Here is a 20,156-nt window from a genome sequence, read left to right on the forward strand (position 1 = left end):
TATAAATAACCCCACCTTCAGCAATTAAATCCATGAAAACTAAAAGACCGTATTGAAGATCTAAATTATGCTACGACAATTACATATGCATATACTGTCTGATGAATTTAATTTAAAATAAAAAATTGTTAAAATATGTACCTTGGTATTGTCACTTTGATTGTTAAACATAGCATGTTCAAGCATGTTGCCCAGCATCCAGTAATCATTATGAATGGAAAATACATTTCTGGATATTACTGGACACTTCTGGTGCCATCCACAAGCCATGAGCAATGATTAAAAATATTTTAGTCAGTGTATTGTATTGATGATTTATTTAGGTTTTGGTATTATGCCATCACAGTATAACACCACATGGGGGAGCTAATTGTCCTGTTAAAATCATTGTGAGCGTGTCCTATTCCTATTTTAACTTTACTTTTACAATAATTAGATGTGCCATAAATATAACGTTCTGAATCTTAAAGGGTCGATCGAGTGTCTTTTTATGATCCATATTGTTACAACTGTTTGATTTTAGTGTTTAGACACCTCACCATTTAATACGTGTAGGATACTGTGTAGAATAGTTGTTCTGCATGATTTTTTTTTATTTCTACATAATTTGAAACGTTTTTATTTTTCAATTTCTTACATATAATATATGCTTTTGAATAGTGTATATATATATATATATATATATATATATATATATATATATATATATATAATATGTGCTATTCAAAATGTAAATCTAAGTAGACTCACACTCAGGATTTAAATTGCATTTTCCCTTTCTTACTTGTCTCATGCATTTTTACAAATGTATTTCTGTAGACCTATACTAAAAACATTTTAAATAATTTAACCGGATGGAGATTAGATTGTTACTATTTTTCAGAAAAAACGTATCCTGCAAGACAAATTGGACATTTCATGCAAAACGTAAATATAAAACGTTTTTACATATTTTTTTACTTTGATATATTTTCACTAGGGGAAAATCGATTTTATATGTTACTTATACGCATATCAAAAAATACATTTAAAACCCTCTGTGCGCACTTGCATGAACCCACCACTAGATGACGGGCGAGAGCCAGACGCATTCCACGGTAGAACAAGAAGCACATCATCACTCAGCAGGCTGGGCTGCGTGAGTAGAAGAGAGACCAGACCAGTGGCTGCTGTACTCGACCGGCCCTCTCTCTCTGCACACAGCGCTTCCGCCGTCGAGAGGAGACCGACACACCGCCTCCACGGAACTCTCTGTTCATCCCTGGATATCAATCAACGCAAGAACCGATTCCGCGATGCCTTCTAACATGGGCGCTCAGGGTAAGACCCGTTATAACGGTTTGCGTCAGTTTGTTGTCGTCGTCGGTTCGACCAGAACCCAGGCTCTCATGCTGCTGGGACTCCGGCTAGCTGGAGTCGGTACTGCTCTCCTGCACTTGACAATAGAGCATCCATAGGCCACGTTGAGATTCCGATCACACACATACGCACGCACACGCACACGCACACACACACACACACACACACACACACACACACACACACACACACACACACACACACATTGTGCTGTTAAAATAAATGTAGTTAATTGTTTGCAGGTGGAAAGGCCTTCGGGGCACTAAAGGCACAGCAAAGGGAAAAACTGGACGAGATTAACAAGGTGAGGATTTGTGAATGGATGCGTGCGGTTTATAGCGGGATCCAGGGATCGTACACACAGCTCAGGGTCGGTTGCCTTGGCGATGGACGTGAGACGGTCATGGTCAGAGGACACTGGTTTTATCTTCATAGCTGTCTTCCTTCTAAGTCTGCGTTTATATTAATGTTATAATTATAAGTTAATTGCATCACGTATGTCTGTTAATCTTACAGCCCCACACAACTCTGTGTCCGCTAGAAGGGATAAGCACACATCTTGCCTGACGACAAGACTTATTACTATACTTGTTCCCGCTCTCACTACCGGCCAAGTGAAGCCATCAGACCCTCATCGCCTCGTCCCTGATTACCCAGTCGGTTATCCACTTGTGTTTAGAGGGGAAACAGGTGTCTTTGGGGCGGTCTGACAAACCTCTTTGTCTCAACACTGCAATACAGCCCCGCTAAACGTGCAGTAGTTAAAAAAAGAAACTAATTCTGCTCAGATCCCCATTACTACTGGCCGTCACCAGACACTGAGGTTAAATGGGTAATATGGGGTCGTGACCAGCGCTGTGCCCTTACTGGAGCGGAAACCAGTCCCCTATTAATTTGTATTGATTGCATTGTGAGTGTTGTCGGCATTCCTTCACAGGCACTGACAGAACAAAGGAAGGGGAAGTTTGCCCCCGCTGGATGGTGTAACCTATGATCAGGTTCAGCGGCAGCACATCTGTCAAGCTCTCTTACCGCTAGAAGCGCTTGAGATTCTGGAGACCAGTGTGGTCTGGACAGTTCATGGGAATGTCCAATCTCGTCCCTTCTCCAGCTCTATGTTTCTCCCCCCCCTTGCCTTACCCCTGGGGCTTAAAGCTATGAGATTCCCGCTTGACAGATTGCTCCATTATAATTTCATTAGACGACCATTCCACCACAGGCTTTTTTTTTTTCTGCTGGGCCGCCCCACTTTGTGAAAAACAAGCACTAATTCGTTATATATGCCAGATTCATAACTAGAGCACAGGGAACAGAAACAGGTTTAAACCAAAAAAACTTTGCACAAGGGAATTATTATTTTATTCTAATCCTGTAGGATTTTGCCATAAAAATAGTTTTAAGTGAGTCATCTCACACTGCTGAAGACATTTCATATTGATCAGAAAGTCAATGGTTTGCAGAGGACAGTTTGTGTTTAACATTCTTCACATTTTTTCACTATCTCGTATTTCCTGTCTAGGAATATATGGAAGACCAGAAATACCGGGACGAAGAGGACCTCCCTGAGAAACTGGAGGGCTTTAAAAGTAAGGAACTTAGTCACTTTACAATGTGTATCGAATATAGTGTAGATGTGTGTTCCCATATTGATAATAATAGCATTATTAAAAAAATCAATCAGTAAGTATTAACCAAAAAGTCCAAGTAACCTATTATTCATTATGCATTTCTTTATGCAACAATACATTGTTATTATTTCAACATGACAAACGATATAAGACCAGTTCTCTTTCCACTAAACTGTATTGCCAGTCAAATCAAATGCCTCCCACCTCTGACAGGTTTGAGGCTTTGTTTTGCTGTTTTGAATATATCACAAGCAAGAGTCCCACATACAATCTTCATCTGCACAATGACTATAGAACCCATTGTTTTACGGGTGACCTCACTAAAGTGCTGAGCTGCTCTCCTCCTCCTCTCCTCCTCGTGGGAGAGGCGAGCGGCGCTCTCTGAGATGTATGTGGGTTGCAGGGCCAAGTGCTGGCTGGTCTCAGAGGAATGTGCACATTGGCACTGTCGCTCTCCGCCTGTTATGAATATTCCCTGCTGTAGCCCAAACTGTGCTGTCCGTTCATATATATGTATATATATATGACTATGGGTGTCCCTTTGTAGCATGCTGGACTTGTCTTCTCGCTGTTAATATTGCATTTGTTTCTGGTCGCAGTTCCTCAAATAATATATTGTCCAGAGTCCGAGAGAGCGAGAGCAGCACAGGGCTGTTTATTTTAATAAGAGTCATAAGTCATGAGATTGTAAACAGTCTTGGTGCCCTGCTAATGCCTACATTCCGGTGCTGGAATGGATCGTATGGACGGTTCAGTTCTATGGAGGAAGTGTATCAGTTAGCATATCAACAGAATAGACTCACTGTTGTATAGTCTCTGTCTCTGTCTCTGTGTGTGTGTGAAAGTGAAAAAAGTTTCACTTTGTCACATTAAGAGCTTATCTTTCAAAATGCAGTATCTCTGTTGCTGCTGCCTAGATATCACAAAAAAAACGATATGCCCCCAAACATGCCTTAAAATAATAATGAGTTGGAAGCAGCAGATAGTCCAACCATATGCAGCCTGATTATTACCTCAGGGCCCTCTTGTGTGGCTGCACTGTTGGCACCATTTGGTGGACATCAGAGGCAGAGGAAGAACGCAGGTCATAGACACGTAGTGAAAGAATCCAGGCTAAGAATCACAGCTTGTTGATGGCCAACGGCCTGCTCAAAGAGACCTGGGGGAGGCCCACTCTCCATTTCATTAACAGGGTTAGCATTGTCCCCCTTCTAGCGCTATGGCCTCACACAACTCTCTGTCTCTCTCTCTGCTTCTCTGTCTCTCTGGATCTCTTACACTCTGTCTCTCTCTCTCCCTGTCTCTCTGTCTCTCTCTGCTTCTCTTTTTTGCTCACTTTACGTCTCTCTGTCGCACACGTACACACATGACACACACAAACTCATTGTGGAAGAGAAATAGCGTGTGTATTTCGACCGAGTAAAGTTATCTCACAGGGCAAAAAAAAGGATGTATGTTACAAGTTCCTCATTCAGTGACAAGTCCCTAAAACCCCCTTTATTGAAACGATGATTTGACGAACATCCTGAATGGTTGGCCAACAGTGCTGCCTAATTCTGGAGCTCTACTGACGTTTTACACACTCATCATCGTAGGATTAATTATCTTACGATGTTTCTGCCCAGGCCTTAAATTGTGTTACGTACCATACTTTAACTAGGGCTGGGTGATATCAAAACATTTATGATCACAAACATTTTCGGGATAATTATACTGTTCAGGTAAATGATCTTTAAATATCAAAATGGTTGTGAATACCTTTCTAAACAATTAAACTGAGGGTCATTACAGTGAAGTAAATTAAAACTAGAATTCCTTTCTCACTGACGTTTTGAACCTAACCTAACCCTTCTTTTAGACTGTAGAACTTGGTATGATGATGAGTATACATCCTCACTTATACATTTCCATTCAAAGATGATAAACGATAACATTGAATTAAATGTGCCTATAATGTAAACGGGCTGTTTGAAATGATGATGAAACCCAATGGGGTAAAGTTTGACCAAGAGGAAAGAAGTCCTCCATCATTATAGACTCTGACATCAGACACACACATGCCCTCATCAGCTGTTTGAGGGTTTGTGTTTTTTCACGTGCAGGAAAGCTCACCTTGCTGTCTTGTGTGTGTGTGTGTGTGTGTGTGTGTGTGTGTGTATGTGCGTGCCCGCGTGTGTTTGTGTGCGTTAAAAGAACACAGGAAAACACACGCCAAAGAAAGTAATTTGCAAAAATGAAACCCACCCAGCAGGCGGTCTTCCTAAGTTCCCCCCCAGCTCCTAACAGCCCCCTATCACTGTGTCTTCCACAGATAAATACGCAGAGTTCGACCTCGACGACCAGGGAGACATCGGTGAGTACCGGCCGTCGCGCGGCCGCCAGCTGGCCGGCTGCACAGCCAGTCACAACAACTGTCGCTGAGCCGCACCACACAGCAGTAATTAACAGTGTTTGGGGTGTGCCGGTGTCTGTATGGATCAGGCCCGGCGCCAGGCCCGGCTCATGTGTCACTCTGGTGTTGAGTGAGACCGAGGTGGTCGCCCCTGATCTTTAAACTGATCTGTGACACCGTGCGGTGAGCTGTGGTGGTGTTAGCGTGGCGGCAGAGGAGTCCGTCCAAAGCTCATGGAGGAATGAGTTCATGTTCTTGTTGCGGATCGGTGAATGCTCCCGGTAATACGGAGTCTTGAAGACTTGAAAACGCCTTGGGATTCATATTACCATGAATATTTTATATTCAGAAGGTGCCGTGCACCATATAATGTTACTTTTTGTTGTGCAATGTGTTATTTAGCTTTTGTACACGTACATCAAGGGATCCTTGAAAACTTACATGACATGCATAAGAAAAAACCTGTATATGAATAAATGAAGGTGAGTGCATAATTTGCCAAACTTCTAACGGCAACGGCATGACGGTTAGGATGTGTGGATATTGATAACAGCGTTAGTGTTATCAGTATTTTCCTCAGAGAGCTTGGCAAACCCCCTGGCAGCGAGATTCTTGAGGGGCTTGTGCAATAGGCTCTCTGTGTCCATGTTTGGACTGGGAAAGGTTTTGTAATGGTCGATAGCAGTCGATCCATCTATTGATTATTCAATACAAATAAACATAATGGCAAATTCCCATTAGATGGTCATTTTACCTAGAAAATACCACAATAATTAATTGATCAACTATAGTAGTGGGTCGGTCTTGGTGGGTCGGTCAATGCTCCATTAACAACCACTCGGATCCATTGAAATCCGTAGAAACTTTCCCTTGAAACGTTCCCTCGCTCCGTCTCACCGCTCCTTGTGTCCTCAGACATCATGGGTCTGAAGCAGATGATGGAGAAGCTGGGCGTTCCCAAGACGCACCTGGACGTGAAGAAGATGATCGTGGAGGTGACGGGGGGCAGCAGCAACACCATCAACTACCGCGACTTCGTCCGGATGATGCTGGGGAAGCGCTCGGCCGTCCTCAAACTGTGAGTGGTCCCTGGCGGTTCTCTGTACAGGAGGACATGTGCTTTTAGAGCCGCTGAGCCACTGCATCGCTGGGAAGAGAGATGGAAGGGTTTGAATGACACAAAAGGGGGTCACACACTCGACAGGCCGTTCATTGACGCACAACGTTGCATAATATCCAAACCATTATTTTCAGTGAGAGCCCTCACACTGGTGCTGTGTCACTCTCAATTCCCTGATCCAAACCTCCCATTGTATAATAAAACAGATAAGACCAGGAAAACTTCCTCTACCATGAGATTCTGCCCGACACGGCTTGTGATTAGGAATAAATGTTTCAAATAAGATCTAGATTTATAAACGCAATATAATTAGTAGAATGCAAACACAGAATGTTAACATGATCGAGTGTTCAGGTCAACATACGTCTTTTCCGGCAAGTCCGTAAATAATATAATAGAGGCTCCAACAAATTTGAAACCGCCAAGTATCAAGAGGGGAGATTGTTAGGAAAAACTTGTTGCCGCCTCTATTATATTATTTACGGTAGCCGGTAATCGACTTGTGAGGACTTCCTGGAAACATGGACCTACCGGTAAGGCTTGGAGAACAATCCTTTTCATAAACTCCCGGTAAGCTAAGTAAATTGTTGATGCTTTGTTTTCTGTGTATGGACCTTATTCATGCTACTGCCGAGGTTTGGTGCTTTTTTGAGCAATATTATTGGTTAAAAAAATGCAGATTTGGGAGCGTTCGCTGTGCCCCTTGCCATAACATGGAAGCAATTGGGGCTGTTGGCGTTGTTCCGGGCAGCTCTATTCTCATTGATCAACAAAAAAAAAGTGTATGGAGGGCTTATTTTATGTGTTTTCATACCGAAAAAGAGCCTGGGTTAAATTTTCGCCGGAATTACACTTTAAAGTATACCTCACTGCTGGTGTGTTGTGTTTGTGTGAATCGTGGTGTTGGTTTGAATCGTGCTACTTCTGTGTTTGTGTGACTTCCTTGTTTTTGTAAGGTGTTTGTGTGTCTGACATTTGTGAGTCCCTGTGTGTTTGTGCGATGATGACAGGGCTTTGTGCAAGTCCGCCCCACTGAGTCCTAATGAGAGTTTTATCTGCTGCTGCGTAGGCCAGGACATTTATCCATGAGCAGGGCTGATGATGATGATGATGGTGATGCTGACAACCCACACACCACATTAGCCTTGAGTCACCATGGCAACACAACTCCTTTACATAGCCATCCACCTGAGTCATAGCCAGCTGGCTTTAGGATCAGGTACTTCATATACTTGGTGCGCGGGGAACGAAGAGACGAGAGTCATCGAAGGTCTGCCGTTTGATGAGTCATTTCAAAATCCCTCCCTCACAGTGTGTGAGTATACAACCAGCCGGAAGGACTGCATTAATATCATCTACATTTAGGGGATTTTGCTGACGCTTTTATCCAAAGAGACTTACAACCATTCATTCGCACACCGACAGTGGACCCAACCAGGCAGGGCAACAGCCAGCTCGTCTGGAGCAGTTAGGGTGTGGCGTGTTGCTCAAGGACACGAACCAGCAACCTTCCGGTTACCGGCCAAACTGCTCTACCTCCTTGACTACTGCCGTTCCGCAGTAGAATCACTAGATGCAGTTGATCTGTCGCACATCCACATATGAGGGCATACGCCCACTTTTGCTGTTCCAAAATAAACCCCCTGTATTTAGCTTATCAATGTAAAACAATCTGGGGCCCTTTTCTAAAAGAAGTTGGCGATATATCAATGCCAAAATACTATAATATTATATATACTGTATTTCAGCCATGAAAGATGTTTTGATATGCTTATTGCTTTGATGTGTTGGTGGAGCCTGGGAAGGCCTTTAGAGCAGCCCAGGGCAGTACAACGCTCGGGGCTTGGGGAGGCACAAACCATGGCCCGTTACTGGAAGGTTTGAGAAGGTTTTTGCCGTAGCGTGGCTGCCTGGCTGGACTGTACCTTATGAGACAAATCTCCTCAGAATCACTCATATCCTCACGGGTTGAACCAAGCCTAACGGGCCGACCCTGTTCTATCTCTGGAATAAGAAAAGCGCTGCTTATCATCTGAGGTGTCTGTGGCCACAAAGTACAACTTTAGAAGGTCTGTGAGAACTTGACCGTTCCCCAATACAGAATGAGCAGACAATCAAATTTTTGATAGAATTTTACGTATGGATGTTGACGTGTGTCAGTGGATAAGGCTGAGAAGAGCTATAGACAACACCTTGGGTGTTTGGATGTTTAAAAATAGGTATTGGATCACTCTCGTTCCAAACCGTTTGAAGTGACGAGTGTATGGAGACTGACTCCCACCACCAAGAAAACATTGTTTTCCGTCACTCCAAAGTGACGGTGCTTCAATGAGCGGTTGCATGGCAACAGGGTGGCTCATTCACCCTCCGACCCGGGTCTCTGGAGGGGGGGGGGGAGAGTACGGAAGTGCACGCCAGCAGTGCAGACAGGAAGGAACTCTCTCTGGCGTGGTTGCCATGGAGACGTGCGCCTGCGTCCGAGCGGCCCGGGCGGGGGGGGGTGTCAGCCCGCGGGATCAGGGCTTCCCTTATAGGCTTAAGGGAGCTTTGCAGAGGTTTTCCAAAAAAGGAAATGTAAGACGGACGTGGGCTGTGAATAGCCCCGAGGCCAGGTGCCTCGCACGGCCGTTCAGCGTACACCACCGCTCTCCTTTGTTTTCTCCGCTCCATTATTCCCCCTCTCGCCGCGGCTCCGGGAACACATGTTAATGACTGGACTGACCTGCAGTCAGGCTGCATGTGTCACCTCCATAGGCAGAACACGGCAGGTTAAAGTTTTTTTATTTGTCAAGAGATCCTTCACAAACCGCAAACCTTTCCGGGGTTTGAAAGTCAGCGTTGATAGCATATTTCAGGAATGGAAACGGCGGCTGTTGTTTTGTTTTCTTCCCGCCGCGCTTCCCCTCCTCTTTCACACGCCGGCCTCGAGTGTTGAGTCCGGCCGTCTGACGGTCAACAAACACCCTCCCCCGTCCCACACCCTCTGTTCATTTAATCTGATTTATTTCTAGTTATTAGCCCCCCCCCAAATCCTTCATCCTCCTCTGAGTCAGATTCCAACGGTATCGACTAAGTCCCCATATGCTGTTTTTTTTTATGTACATTTTTTTATTTGGATCATAATCTCTTATCACTTGTGAGACGATAAGTGAAGACATCCACGTCATCTGCCACACTGTGAAACTAAACTAGGACTATCCAAGTTACCCCTATCTGTTGCCCTCTTTGTATCAAACATCTAAAGAAGTTTCCAGACACAGTCTGTCAGGAGGCTGCGTGTACCATCGCTACAACCCTTTGCACTCCATTGTTCAACTGTGTGTTGACCCTCATAATGTTCCCATTTCAAAGGAGGTATCACCTTTTAGTAACATTGTTGCTCTCTCTCTCTCTCTCGCTCTCTCTCTCTCTCTCTCTCTCTCTAGGGTGTTGGTCTTTGAGGACAAGGCAAACGGTGCCGGCAGTAAACCAAACGGTGGTGGTGGTGGTGGTGGTGGTGGTGGACCCCCCCCTAAAAGGGACATATCCAGCCTGCCATGAGCCCAGAGGGGGTACGCATCCCCCCCCCCCCCCCCCCCCCTTCAGTTGCCCCCGTGTACATAGCTTTCCCCCGAAACCGGGACGTCAAGGCACCGGAAAAAATAACAATCGTTGTGTGTGACGTCAGCCCCTCTCTGTGGCGGGGGGAACAGAGAGAACAAAACCAGAAGCGAGCCCTCCTTTAACTCTGTATATTTGCTGTGAAAAAAAAAAACACGACCAGAAAAACAAAATCACATGAGCTTTTTTTTTAACGACAAGCGCATACATGTATATATTTATATTGACTATAATAAGAAGCTGCATATTTTTAAACTAGTGTTGACACTCCTCGTGATGTTTGTGATAACGTGTGTCGAGCCCCCCTGTGGTGTGAGCCGTGTGCACTGAGGTCGTCGTGGTGATCCCTGGGACAGCGGGGTCATGTGATTGGTTGACCACGCTGACGACACAAAGAGTGACGTTTGACTGAATGATGTGATGATCCCGTGTGTGTGTTCCTTTTTATATACAGTATAACTGAGATGTAGCATCGGTAGGTACATGTTTTCTGGTTCATGGTTTATTTCTATTGTGCACTGTTATTGGTTTAAAGGCACCCAGTGCAACTTTCGAGGCTTAAAAATAAACATTCAATTTCTAGTCTCTTTTACACGTAGTAAGTTTCAATAACTCCATACCATTACATACCGACATTTAAGCAGCAAAGATGAGACGTCGTTGTGTGGTGAGAACTGATACAAAATCGATAACGACAACAATGCCGCCATTTTCTTTATTTTTTGTAACCTACAATAAATAAAGCAGGCTTCCAGTCAATGGAAAAATGGCTTCTCCCCACCGGCGATTGTTGTTGTTTACGATTTTCTATCAGTTCTCACCACACAACGACGTCTCATCTTTGCTCCTTGAATGTCGATATGTAATGGTATGGAGTTATTGAAACTTACTACGTGTAAAAAAGACTAGAAATTGAATGTTTATTTTTCATTGAATGTTTACATAAAGTTGCACTGGGTGCCTTTAAGGGAAGAAGAAGAAAATTAAAAACGTTTTACTGTTTTGACGCATTACAGCGTTGGTTAGTTTTACGATTGTTCCGTTGACCGTTTACTCTCTCTTCCGGATTATTTTGGGAAGCATTTGATGTTTATTAATATCAAGTATTGAACCACAAGGTGCACCAGATAAAAGTTCCTGAACAACACGAGCTCCATGAACCACGGTTTCCGATTTTTGTAATGTTACGATATTTGGTTCCCACAAATTAAAGGCTAAATAGACACAAATAAGATCTTGATGGTCAGACCTAAAATGCTAATATTTTGCATGATGAGTCTATAAAGTGAAACATGAAAACCATGAAGGCGGGAACCGAAGGGTATGTGGTTTTAAGGCACAAAAAAATAATAAAAGACAGAATAACCTAAGAGGAATTATATAAATCGTCAAATGGAATAGTTTTTGCAAAGTGCCTGAAAATACAGTGAGTGTAGAAGTAAAAAGAGAGAACATGGACTTTGTAAATGCATCAAGGTGCTTCTGTGTTCAGCATTACTTAGTGTAGTTTGGTTTTGTTGCTTTGTAGTCTTAATGGCGTTTGTAGAATCAAATTGTAATTGCTTAGACTTTTACTAAACCTTTTTCCCAGAGTTAACCACTTTTAGCTGTATTAGGTTTTATTTTTTCACAAATAGACCACATGTTTAGCTTTTTTGTATTCTATTTCAATTGTCCAGTGTCTCCTTAACCGCTGACTTAGTTAGTTTCAAAGAATAATTTTTGATATCTTTATTTTGTTTGTTATTATTGTGTTCTGACGTTCCTACGTTGTCCTCCGACCAGCTTATCTTCGTGGTAGGGTTAATTGTCCTGTGAATTATTTGTGCCTCGGAGGTAATCTTCCTTCTGGTATGTCGCCAAGCGGAATCGAACACGCCTCTCCGCCACGCACTGCGTACGTCGGTGAAATGGGGATCTTCGGCGTCTTGGTGTTCTTCAACCGTCATCATCAACTTGAACATTGTTTTGAAAACACCAAAGGAATTAAAAAAAATTCTGTTAAGCACACCTCTTTGAGTCTGATGTTTAACTCTTTATTCAGTAGTACAGTATAGTATTTGCCTATTGGTTGTGCACACTTTGCATTTCTTATTTTTTAATTGTAGATTTATTTCTTAGAGATTGTTGAATTCTTGACAATGTCCCAGGTAATATGAACTTAACCAACACTGCGGTGAAGCGAGGGACCCTTGGAAAGCGGGGTTGTATTGCATGGTGCAGTGCTTTAGCAAGAAGCATAAAATGCAGTATTGTGGGATTGTAACAGGTACCCTGATCATTAAAACCACCCTCACTGTTCCATGAAACCAAGTCCCAGAGGCATCGGCCGTCCCTGAGGAACAAATAATGGGTTTCTTAGAAACAGCTGAGGAGAATAAATATTATAAATTAAATCAATTATCCTCAGTTATGATGAGTCATGCATGTTGTTTTTCACATCTAAGATTCACCCAGATCATTCTAGATCACGCATCATCCTCTGCAACAGATTTTTACACATTTCTTGACTGCAGAGTGCAGAACACACAATGTATTGCTTGTCCATGCATGGGCGCAATAGAGGACGATATTGTGCAGGTCGCTAGTAGTCTAGGTGAGGTAAACAGACCTAAGTTGAGGCTCCACCTGCTGGAACATAGATCTGCTCTGGATAGGACACTGATAGGAGGGATAGGGTCATGCAGGAGGAACTAAACCTTGAGGTTATGTTAGTATTTACTAATGTTATTTAACTTACATTTGTCATGACAATTTCTTATGAGATATTCCGTCTAGGATAGATGAGACTTCTAAATGCATACACTAATCTCTCTCTAGCAGAGTGAGCCCCGAATACAGTTTCACCCAGCCTTTCGACAGTTTCACCCCTCCCTGCACTGCATTTGCCTATACATCGACGAAGGAAATGTTGACATGCAGGTTATTTATCTGATATAGATCAGTGGGTCGTTTTGACCGAATTCCATAAATTCAGACTTGCTCTGAATTCAAACACATTTTATTAAAGAGCATATGTATATTAGCTTAGACCCATTTCATTAAAGAGCAGGTAGTTTAGTCACATTGCATTAAAGAGCAGATATACTAGCCTAGACACATTGCTCAAGAATGCCCACAGGTAGACTTTGGATATCGGGGATTAACCCCATAACATTTGGGCTGCATGGGAGAACCCCCCAAGACCCTAAACTACCCTGCCCCCCACACCAGACCATGCCACAACACCACAGAGTTCTGCACATGGAGCCCGACTGAAACCCATCCTCCTGTTTGGGTTTCCAGGGTTTCTCCTTCCTTGGGGGGGTTAGGGGGGGGGATCTTTCTTTCAACTAAGGGGGCTAAGGAATGCTGTCCTGTAAATGCGGGCTTTTCTTCTGCCTCATTCCCTATTCCAGTCACAGGTAGCATTTCTTTCAACACATACAGTGTTGAAAGAAATGCTACTATGTTAGCACTTTTTTAGCATTGCCATTGCCAGCACATTGCCATCACTATTTTTTCCAGAAGATGTATTACAATTATTTCAAGGTGACGAGGTGGATTCTTTAGTGAACATTTTTGTATTAAGAACCATTAAAAAGTAACCTGATAATAATTATTATAAAAAATAAATATGGTGTCACTGTCATCATCAGCCAACCTTTTGTGGTATCAAGATATTCTCTTCTCCCTGGCATTCCATTATGTGACGAGACATTTGTAGCCGTGGTGGGGATCCCAGGAAATGATTGACAATAGTGACACCAAGTGGTGACATTTAACATAGACTCAATTATGGCTTGGTGTTGAATGGACATCTATTCTCCCTTGGGGATTTTGTCCAATCCATTAAGAATTATAATATTGATTACTGACTAAAACGCTCTTTTGATTGATTGAACGTGTCTGACTTGTGAGGATGGGTTTAGCCTCTCAGTTGGTAACCTGACGTTTTAATAATATAATGAAAGGCTTTTACTTAAAAATAATTAAAAAGAATGAGATTGAATGCAAAATTTTACCACCAACTATTTCTATAGAAGTAAGACCACAGTTTGACATCATTGGCCAAAGAATCAAAAAAGAAATAGATCAATCCTTGTATACTTTTTTTCTATACGTGAATGTATCGCGGTCGTCAGGTCAGCCATTCCTTACTTCCAGTCACCCCCAGGAGAGGTCATCTGTCAGGGAAGAGGAAGAAATGACCCCCCATCCCAACTCGATAAGCAGCTAGGCCTCAAACCCACATCTCTATTCAACCCAGGACACATAAGAACTACCGTCGCCCGGCTGTCGGCCGGCTATGAGTGTCAACGGGAACTCATTTGGACCAATTTTTTTTTTTTCATAAACAGCTCATATGAAAGTTGTGTTTTTCCAATCTTGTTTCATTAAGAGTTTTCTTCATTAATAAGTGTCCTTATTTATTTGTCACATGCAAAGTTCTTCATGAACAAGTAGCAGTGGAACTTACTTTGCGTTCTCATATTACATTATATTAATATTAATCACATAATATGGCTTTATAAAGAGGAAGACAAGAGACAACAACAACCTGATTTAACCAACTTTCTTTACCTGAACTCTCTCTGTTATGGAGTAGGCCTACATAGAGTGTGATACCTTTCTTTAACTGAACTCTGTTATTGAGTAGGCCTACATAGAGCGGGTCAACTTTAACTGAACTTTATCTGTTATTGAGTAGGCCTACATAAAGCGGGTAACTTTAACTGAACTTTATCTGTTATTGAGTAGGCCTACTTAGAGCGGAGACACCTTTACCTGAACGCCGTTATTGAGTAGGCCTACATAGAGCAGGGACACCTCTCTTTACCTGAACTCTATTTTTTTTCTTCTCCTGAACGTTAGCATCCATTAATGCTGAGGAACAGGTTTTAACACTAGCTGAAAAACTTGAAATCACTGCAGACATTAAGAGAGTCCCAGTGACTTTTCACCTTTTAAGGGGCTTTTCATGGGAGCGCCATTATAATAATAATAATAATAATAATACATTTCATTTAGAGGCGCCTTTCAAGACACCCAAGGTCACCTTACAGAGCATATAGTCATCATACATTTTTTAAAAAACAAGACATTGTGGAAAAAAATAATAATTAATTAATTAATTAACATAAGCAATAAGAAATAAATAAAACAAAAACAAGACAAAAAATAAAATAAAAACAGTGATCAGTTAGACGTTGTGAGCGAGTTTGAACAGGTGAGTTTTGAGTTGTGACTTGAAGGTTGTAATGGTGTCTGACTGTTTTATGTGTGGGGGGAGGGAGTTCCAGAGCCTGGGTGCTGAACAGCTGAATGACCGGGCACCCATTGTAGTGAGTCGTGATGTGGGGATACATAGTAGTCCAGCAGAGGTTGAGCGGAGGGAGCGGGAGGGAGTGTATTCTTGGAGGAGGTCGCAGAGATAACTGGGGGCTAGGTTGTGGAGAGCTTTGTAGGTGAGGAGTAGGGTTTTGTATTGGATACGGTAGTGTACTGGGAGCCAGTGAAGTTGAATGAGGACAGGGGTGATGTGGTCAGATGATTTGGTGCGGGTGATGAACCGGGCGGCTGAGTTCTGAATGATCTGCAGTCTGTTGATGAGTTTGGTGGGGAGTCCGGTGAGGAGGGCGTTGCAGTAGTCTATGCGTGATGTGACAAATGAGTGAACTAGGATTTCAGTGCTGGATTGGGTCAGTGATGGGCGGAGTCTGGCGATGTTGCGGAGGTGGAAGAATGCAGTCCGGGTGATGTTGTGAATATGGGGTGCGAATGAGAGGGTGTTGTCCAGGATGACGCCGAGGCTCTTGACTTTGGAGGAGAAGGGTACTGGGAATCCATCGATAATTATGAGTGGAGCTGGGGTGTGTTGTGATTTAGTGAGGGTGGATTTGGATCCGATGAGCAGGGCCTCGGTCTTGTTTCCATTGAGTTTCAGGAAGTTCCTGCTCAACCAGCTCCGGATCTCTTCCAGGCACGTGATGAGGGAGGTGGGGGGGATGGCAGCGGTGGGTTTGGTGGAGATGTAGACCTGTGTGTCGTCAGCGTAGCAGTGAAAATGGACCCCATGGTGACGGAGGAGTGTGCCCAGCGGGAGGAGGTAAGTGGTGAAGAGGAGTGGACCCAAGACTGACCCCTGGGGGACACCCAGTGAGACACCTGAACACCCAGACTTGTGGTTGCTTAGTTGAACAAATGGCCGGTGAGGTAGGATGTAAACCAGGAGAGTGCAGCACCAGTGATCCCGATACCAGCTAGGCGGTCAAGGAGCAGAGGGTGGGAGATGGTGTCGAATGCTGCGCTGAGATCGAGGAGGATGAGAATGGTGAGTAATCCAGAGTCGGCTGCAAGGAGGAGGTCGTTGGTGATTTTGACTAGAGCTGTTTCAGTGCTGTGTTTTGGACGGAAGCCAGATTGGAACGGTTCATGGAGATTGTTAATGTCGAGGTGGGACTGTAGTTGTGCGGCAACCACCCTTTCAAGTGTTTTGGAGATGAAAGGGAGATTGGAGATGGGCCGGTAATGGTTAAGGTCAGTTGGGTCAGCACCAGGTTTTTTCAGGATGGGAGTGATGGCAGCCAGCTTGAGAGTGGGGGGTACAGTACCAGTAGTGAGGGAGGAGTTAATTATGTTGGTGATCATGGGGGAGATGGACGGAAGACATGCTTTGACAAGGGAGGTGGGAAGAGGATCGAGCTGACAGGTGGTGGTTTTGGCTTTGCGGATGAGTTCTGAAACGGTCTGTTCTGTTACTAGGGTGAAGTCAGAGAGGCTGATGAGAGGTTGGCCAGAGGTGATCATCCAGGGTGGGTCATCAGAGGGGGTGCGAGATGAGGCCAGTTGTTGGTGAATGGTGTTGATTTTAGAGCTGAAGAAGTCAAGGAACGCAGTGCATTGGGTGGTGGAAATATCTGGAGGGAGAGATTTAGGAGGCTGAAGTAAGTGGTTGACTGTTGAGAAGAGGACTCTGCTGTTGCCTGTACCAGTGTTGATGAGGTTGGAGTAGTATGAGGTTATGGAAGTGGTGAGGGCATTCTTGTAGTGATGGAGGTGGTCCGAATACATTTGGCGGTGTACAGTACAGTATTATAAGCCCTGGTAACTAATCCAAGTAAATGACCTATATTGACTGAGTCTTTGATTGTTGTTTGGATGTTCCTCAAATCTACTGCTCAAACAAGGCAGATATCTGTTTGATATAAACCTGTGTTGTGTGGTTGATGTGATTAAAGGGTGAGACTGGAGACTGAAGAAACGGACCAAACACAGGAGATGAAACGTAAACACATTTATGTATACAAAATACTATAATTAACTTAATAATGATATTATTAAAATTGTATTAATACTTGAGGGCGTGGCCCCTAGAGGGGACTGTAGAGCTGTAGAGGGGGGCTGAGGGCGTTGCACCTAGAGGGGGCTGTAGAGGGGGGGCCGCAGGGCCCCAGAGGGGGCTGAAGGGCCCATAGAGAGGGCTGTAGAGGGGGGTTGAGGGCGTTGCCCCTAGAGGGGGCTGTAGAGGGGGGGCCGCAGGGCCCCAGAGGGGGCTGTAGAGGGGGCTGAAGGGCCCATAGAGAGGGCTGTAGAGGGGGGCTGAGGGCATGGGCCCTAGAGGGGGCTGTAGAGGGGGGGCCGCAGGGCCCCAGAGGGGGCTGTAGAGGGGGCTGAGGGCCCCTAGAGGGGGCTGTAGAGGGGTGCTGAGGGCTCCTAGAGGGGACTGTAGAGGGGGGCTGAGGGCTCCTAGAGAGGGCTGAGGGCCCCTAGAGGGGGCTGTAGAGGGGGGCTGAGGGCTCCTAGAGGGGGCTGAGGGCTCCTAGAGAGGGCTGAGGGCCCCTAAAGGGGGCTGTAGAGGGGGGCTGAGGGCTCCTAGAGGGGGCTGTAGAGGGGGGCTGAGGGCCCCTAAAGGGGGCTGTAGGGAGGGGGGCTGAGGGCCCATAGAAGGGGCTGTAGGGAGGGGGGATGAGGGTCCCTAGAGGGGGCTGTAGGGAGGGGGGCTGAGGGCCCATAGAGGGGGCTGTAGGGAGGGGGGCTGAGGTCCCATAGAGGGGGCTGTAGAGGGGGGCTCAAGGCGTGGCCCCAAGGCGTGGCCCCTAGAGGGGGCAGTAGAGTGGGGCCGCAGGGCCCCTAGAGGGGGCTGTAGCCCTTATAGACAGCTGTAGAGGGGGCTGAGGGCATGGTCCCTAGACGGGCTGGGGGCCCCTAGAGGGGGCTGTAGAGGGGAATGAGGGCGTGGCAAAAGGTGGACGTCCATCCAGTGGATGCCACTCGGGCTCCCCGGGGTTCTCTCTACAAGTTCATCCAAGGGATGGCCCTCGGGCCCCTGGGTCTCTCCGTCTCGACATTCATCCAGGGGACGTCCTCGGGCCCCATGGTCTCCGTCTCCACGTTCATCCAGGGAATGTTCTCGGGCCCCTGGGTCTCTCTCTTTAGAGGGGGCTGAGGGTGTGACACCTAGAGGGGGCTGAGGGCGTGACCCTTAGAGGGAGGCTGTAGAGGGGGCTGTAGAGGGGAATGAGGGCGTGGCAATAGGTGGACGTTCATCAAGTGGATGCCACTCGGGCTCCCCGGGGTTCCATCTACAAGTTCGTCCAAGGGTCTCCCCGTTCATCCAGGGGACGTCCTCGGGCCTCTGGGTCTCTCCGTCTCCACATTCATCCAGGGGATGTTCCATGTGCCCCTGGGTCTTCCCTTTTCCCCGCTCATCCAGGGGACATCCTCGGGGCCTTGGGTCTCCCTCTATACGTTCATCCAGGTGACGTCCTCGAGCCCCTGGGTCTCTCTCTATGCGTTCATCCAGGGAACGTCCTCGGGCCCCTGGGTCTCCCTCTATACGTTCATCTAGGTGACGTCCTCGAGCCCCTGGGTCTCTCTCTATACGTTCATCTAGGGGACGTCCTCGGGCCCCTGGGTAACTCCGTCTCCAAGGTCATCCAGGGGACGTCCTCGGGCCCCTGGGTCTCTCCGTCTCCATGGTCATCCAGGGGACGGTCCTCGGGCCCCTGGGTCTCTCTCTATACGTTCATCCAGGGGACGTCCTCGGGCCCCTGGGTCTCTCTCTATACGTTCATCTAGGGGACGTCCTCGGGCCCCTGGGTCTCTCCGTCTCCATGGTCATCCAGGGGACGTCCTCGGGCCCCTGGGTCTCTCCGTCTCCATGGTCATCCAGGGGACGTCCTCGGGCCCCTGGGTCTCTCTCTATACGTTCATCTAGGGGACGTCCTCGGGCCCCTGGGTCTCTCTCTATACGTTCATCCAGGGGACGTCCTCGGGCCCCTGGGTCTCTCTCTATACGTTCATCCAGGGGACGTCCTCGGGCCCCTGGGTCTCTCTCTATACGTTCATCCAGGGGACGTCCTCGGGCCCCTGGGTCTCTCTCTATACGTTCATCCAGGGGACGTCCTCGGGCCCCTGGGTCTCTCCGTCTCCATGGTCATCCAGGGGACGGTCCTCGGGCCCCTGGGTCTCTCTCTACACGTTTAGTGGGATATGGTCTCTCTCGCCTGCTCCACTGTTGGAATAAGACAATCAATAAGAGTGGAATAAGAGTCAGTAATTCAGTTAGTTCAGTGAGTAAAACAAACCTTGAGTTTAAAAGATTGTATTTGCTGTCGTAGGCAAGGCAACTTTATTTATGTAGCACTTTTCATCCACGAGGCAAACTCAAAGTGCTTCACATATAAACATTGTCAATCAATAAAATAAAATAATAGATAAGTAAAATAAAACATAGGCAAGGTAAAAAATTATAAAATAGATAGAAAATAAAGCATGCAATGTATTTAAGATCAGATGTATTGGATTGGATTTGATTCACTTTATTGTCATTGTACAACGTACAACGAAATGAGGTTTTGTGACCAACCAGAAGTGCAAAAGAGCAGTAAAGTGCAGTTTGTACATGAATTATAAAGTATCAGAGCAGCATAGAGATACAATAAGTGCAGTATATATAAATATAATATAATAAAATAAATATGTACTATGGGTGTTGATACAGGGGCGTTGTATATTCAAGTAGAGGGATATTTGTTCAGTCAACTAGTATGGATTAGTGCAATGGATGGCCGCG

At 45.5% G+C, this 20,156-nt stretch overlaps 1 protein-coding gene across 1 annotated transcript; it reads left to right on the forward strand.

The window, feature by feature from the left end:
* The first annotated feature begins 1,091 nt into the window (after positions 1 to 1,091).
* Positions 1,092 to 12,109, forward strand: aif1l (allograft inflammatory factor 1-like). Its single transcript, XM_060050505.1, has 7 exons — positions 1,092 to 1,320; positions 1,602 to 1,663; positions 2,879 to 2,945; positions 5,299 to 5,340; positions 6,295 to 6,457; positions 9,925 to 10,641; positions 11,076 to 12,109. Exons 1-6 carry the CDS (start codon positions 1,296 to 1,298, stop codon positions 10,037 to 10,039), a joined length of 474 nt encoding a protein of 157 aa, XP_059906488.1. The 5' UTR covers positions 1,092 to 1,295; the 3' UTR covers positions 10,040 to 10,641; positions 11,076 to 12,109.
* Positions 12,110 to 20,156: the final 8,047 nt, after the last annotated feature.

The sequence above is a fragment of the Gadus macrocephalus genome, chromosome 4 (genome assembly GCF_031168955.1).
Source record: "Gadus macrocephalus chromosome 4, ASM3116895v1".
Classification (NCBI taxonomy): Eukaryota; Metazoa; Chordata; class Actinopteri; order Gadiformes; family Gadidae; genus Gadus; species Gadus macrocephalus.

Coding starts and splice junctions, on each gene's coding strand:
- aif1l (XM_060050505.1), top strand. CDS start 1,296: ATGCCTTCTAACATGGGCGCTCAGG. Junction 5,341..6,294: donor CGACGACCAGGGAGACATCG/GTGAGTACCGGC, acceptor TTGTGTCCTCAG/ACATCATGGGTCTGAAGCAG. Junction 6,458..9,924: donor CGCTCGGCCGTCCTCAAACT/GTGAGTGGTCCC, acceptor CTCTCTCTCTAG/GGTGTTGGTCTTTGAGGACA.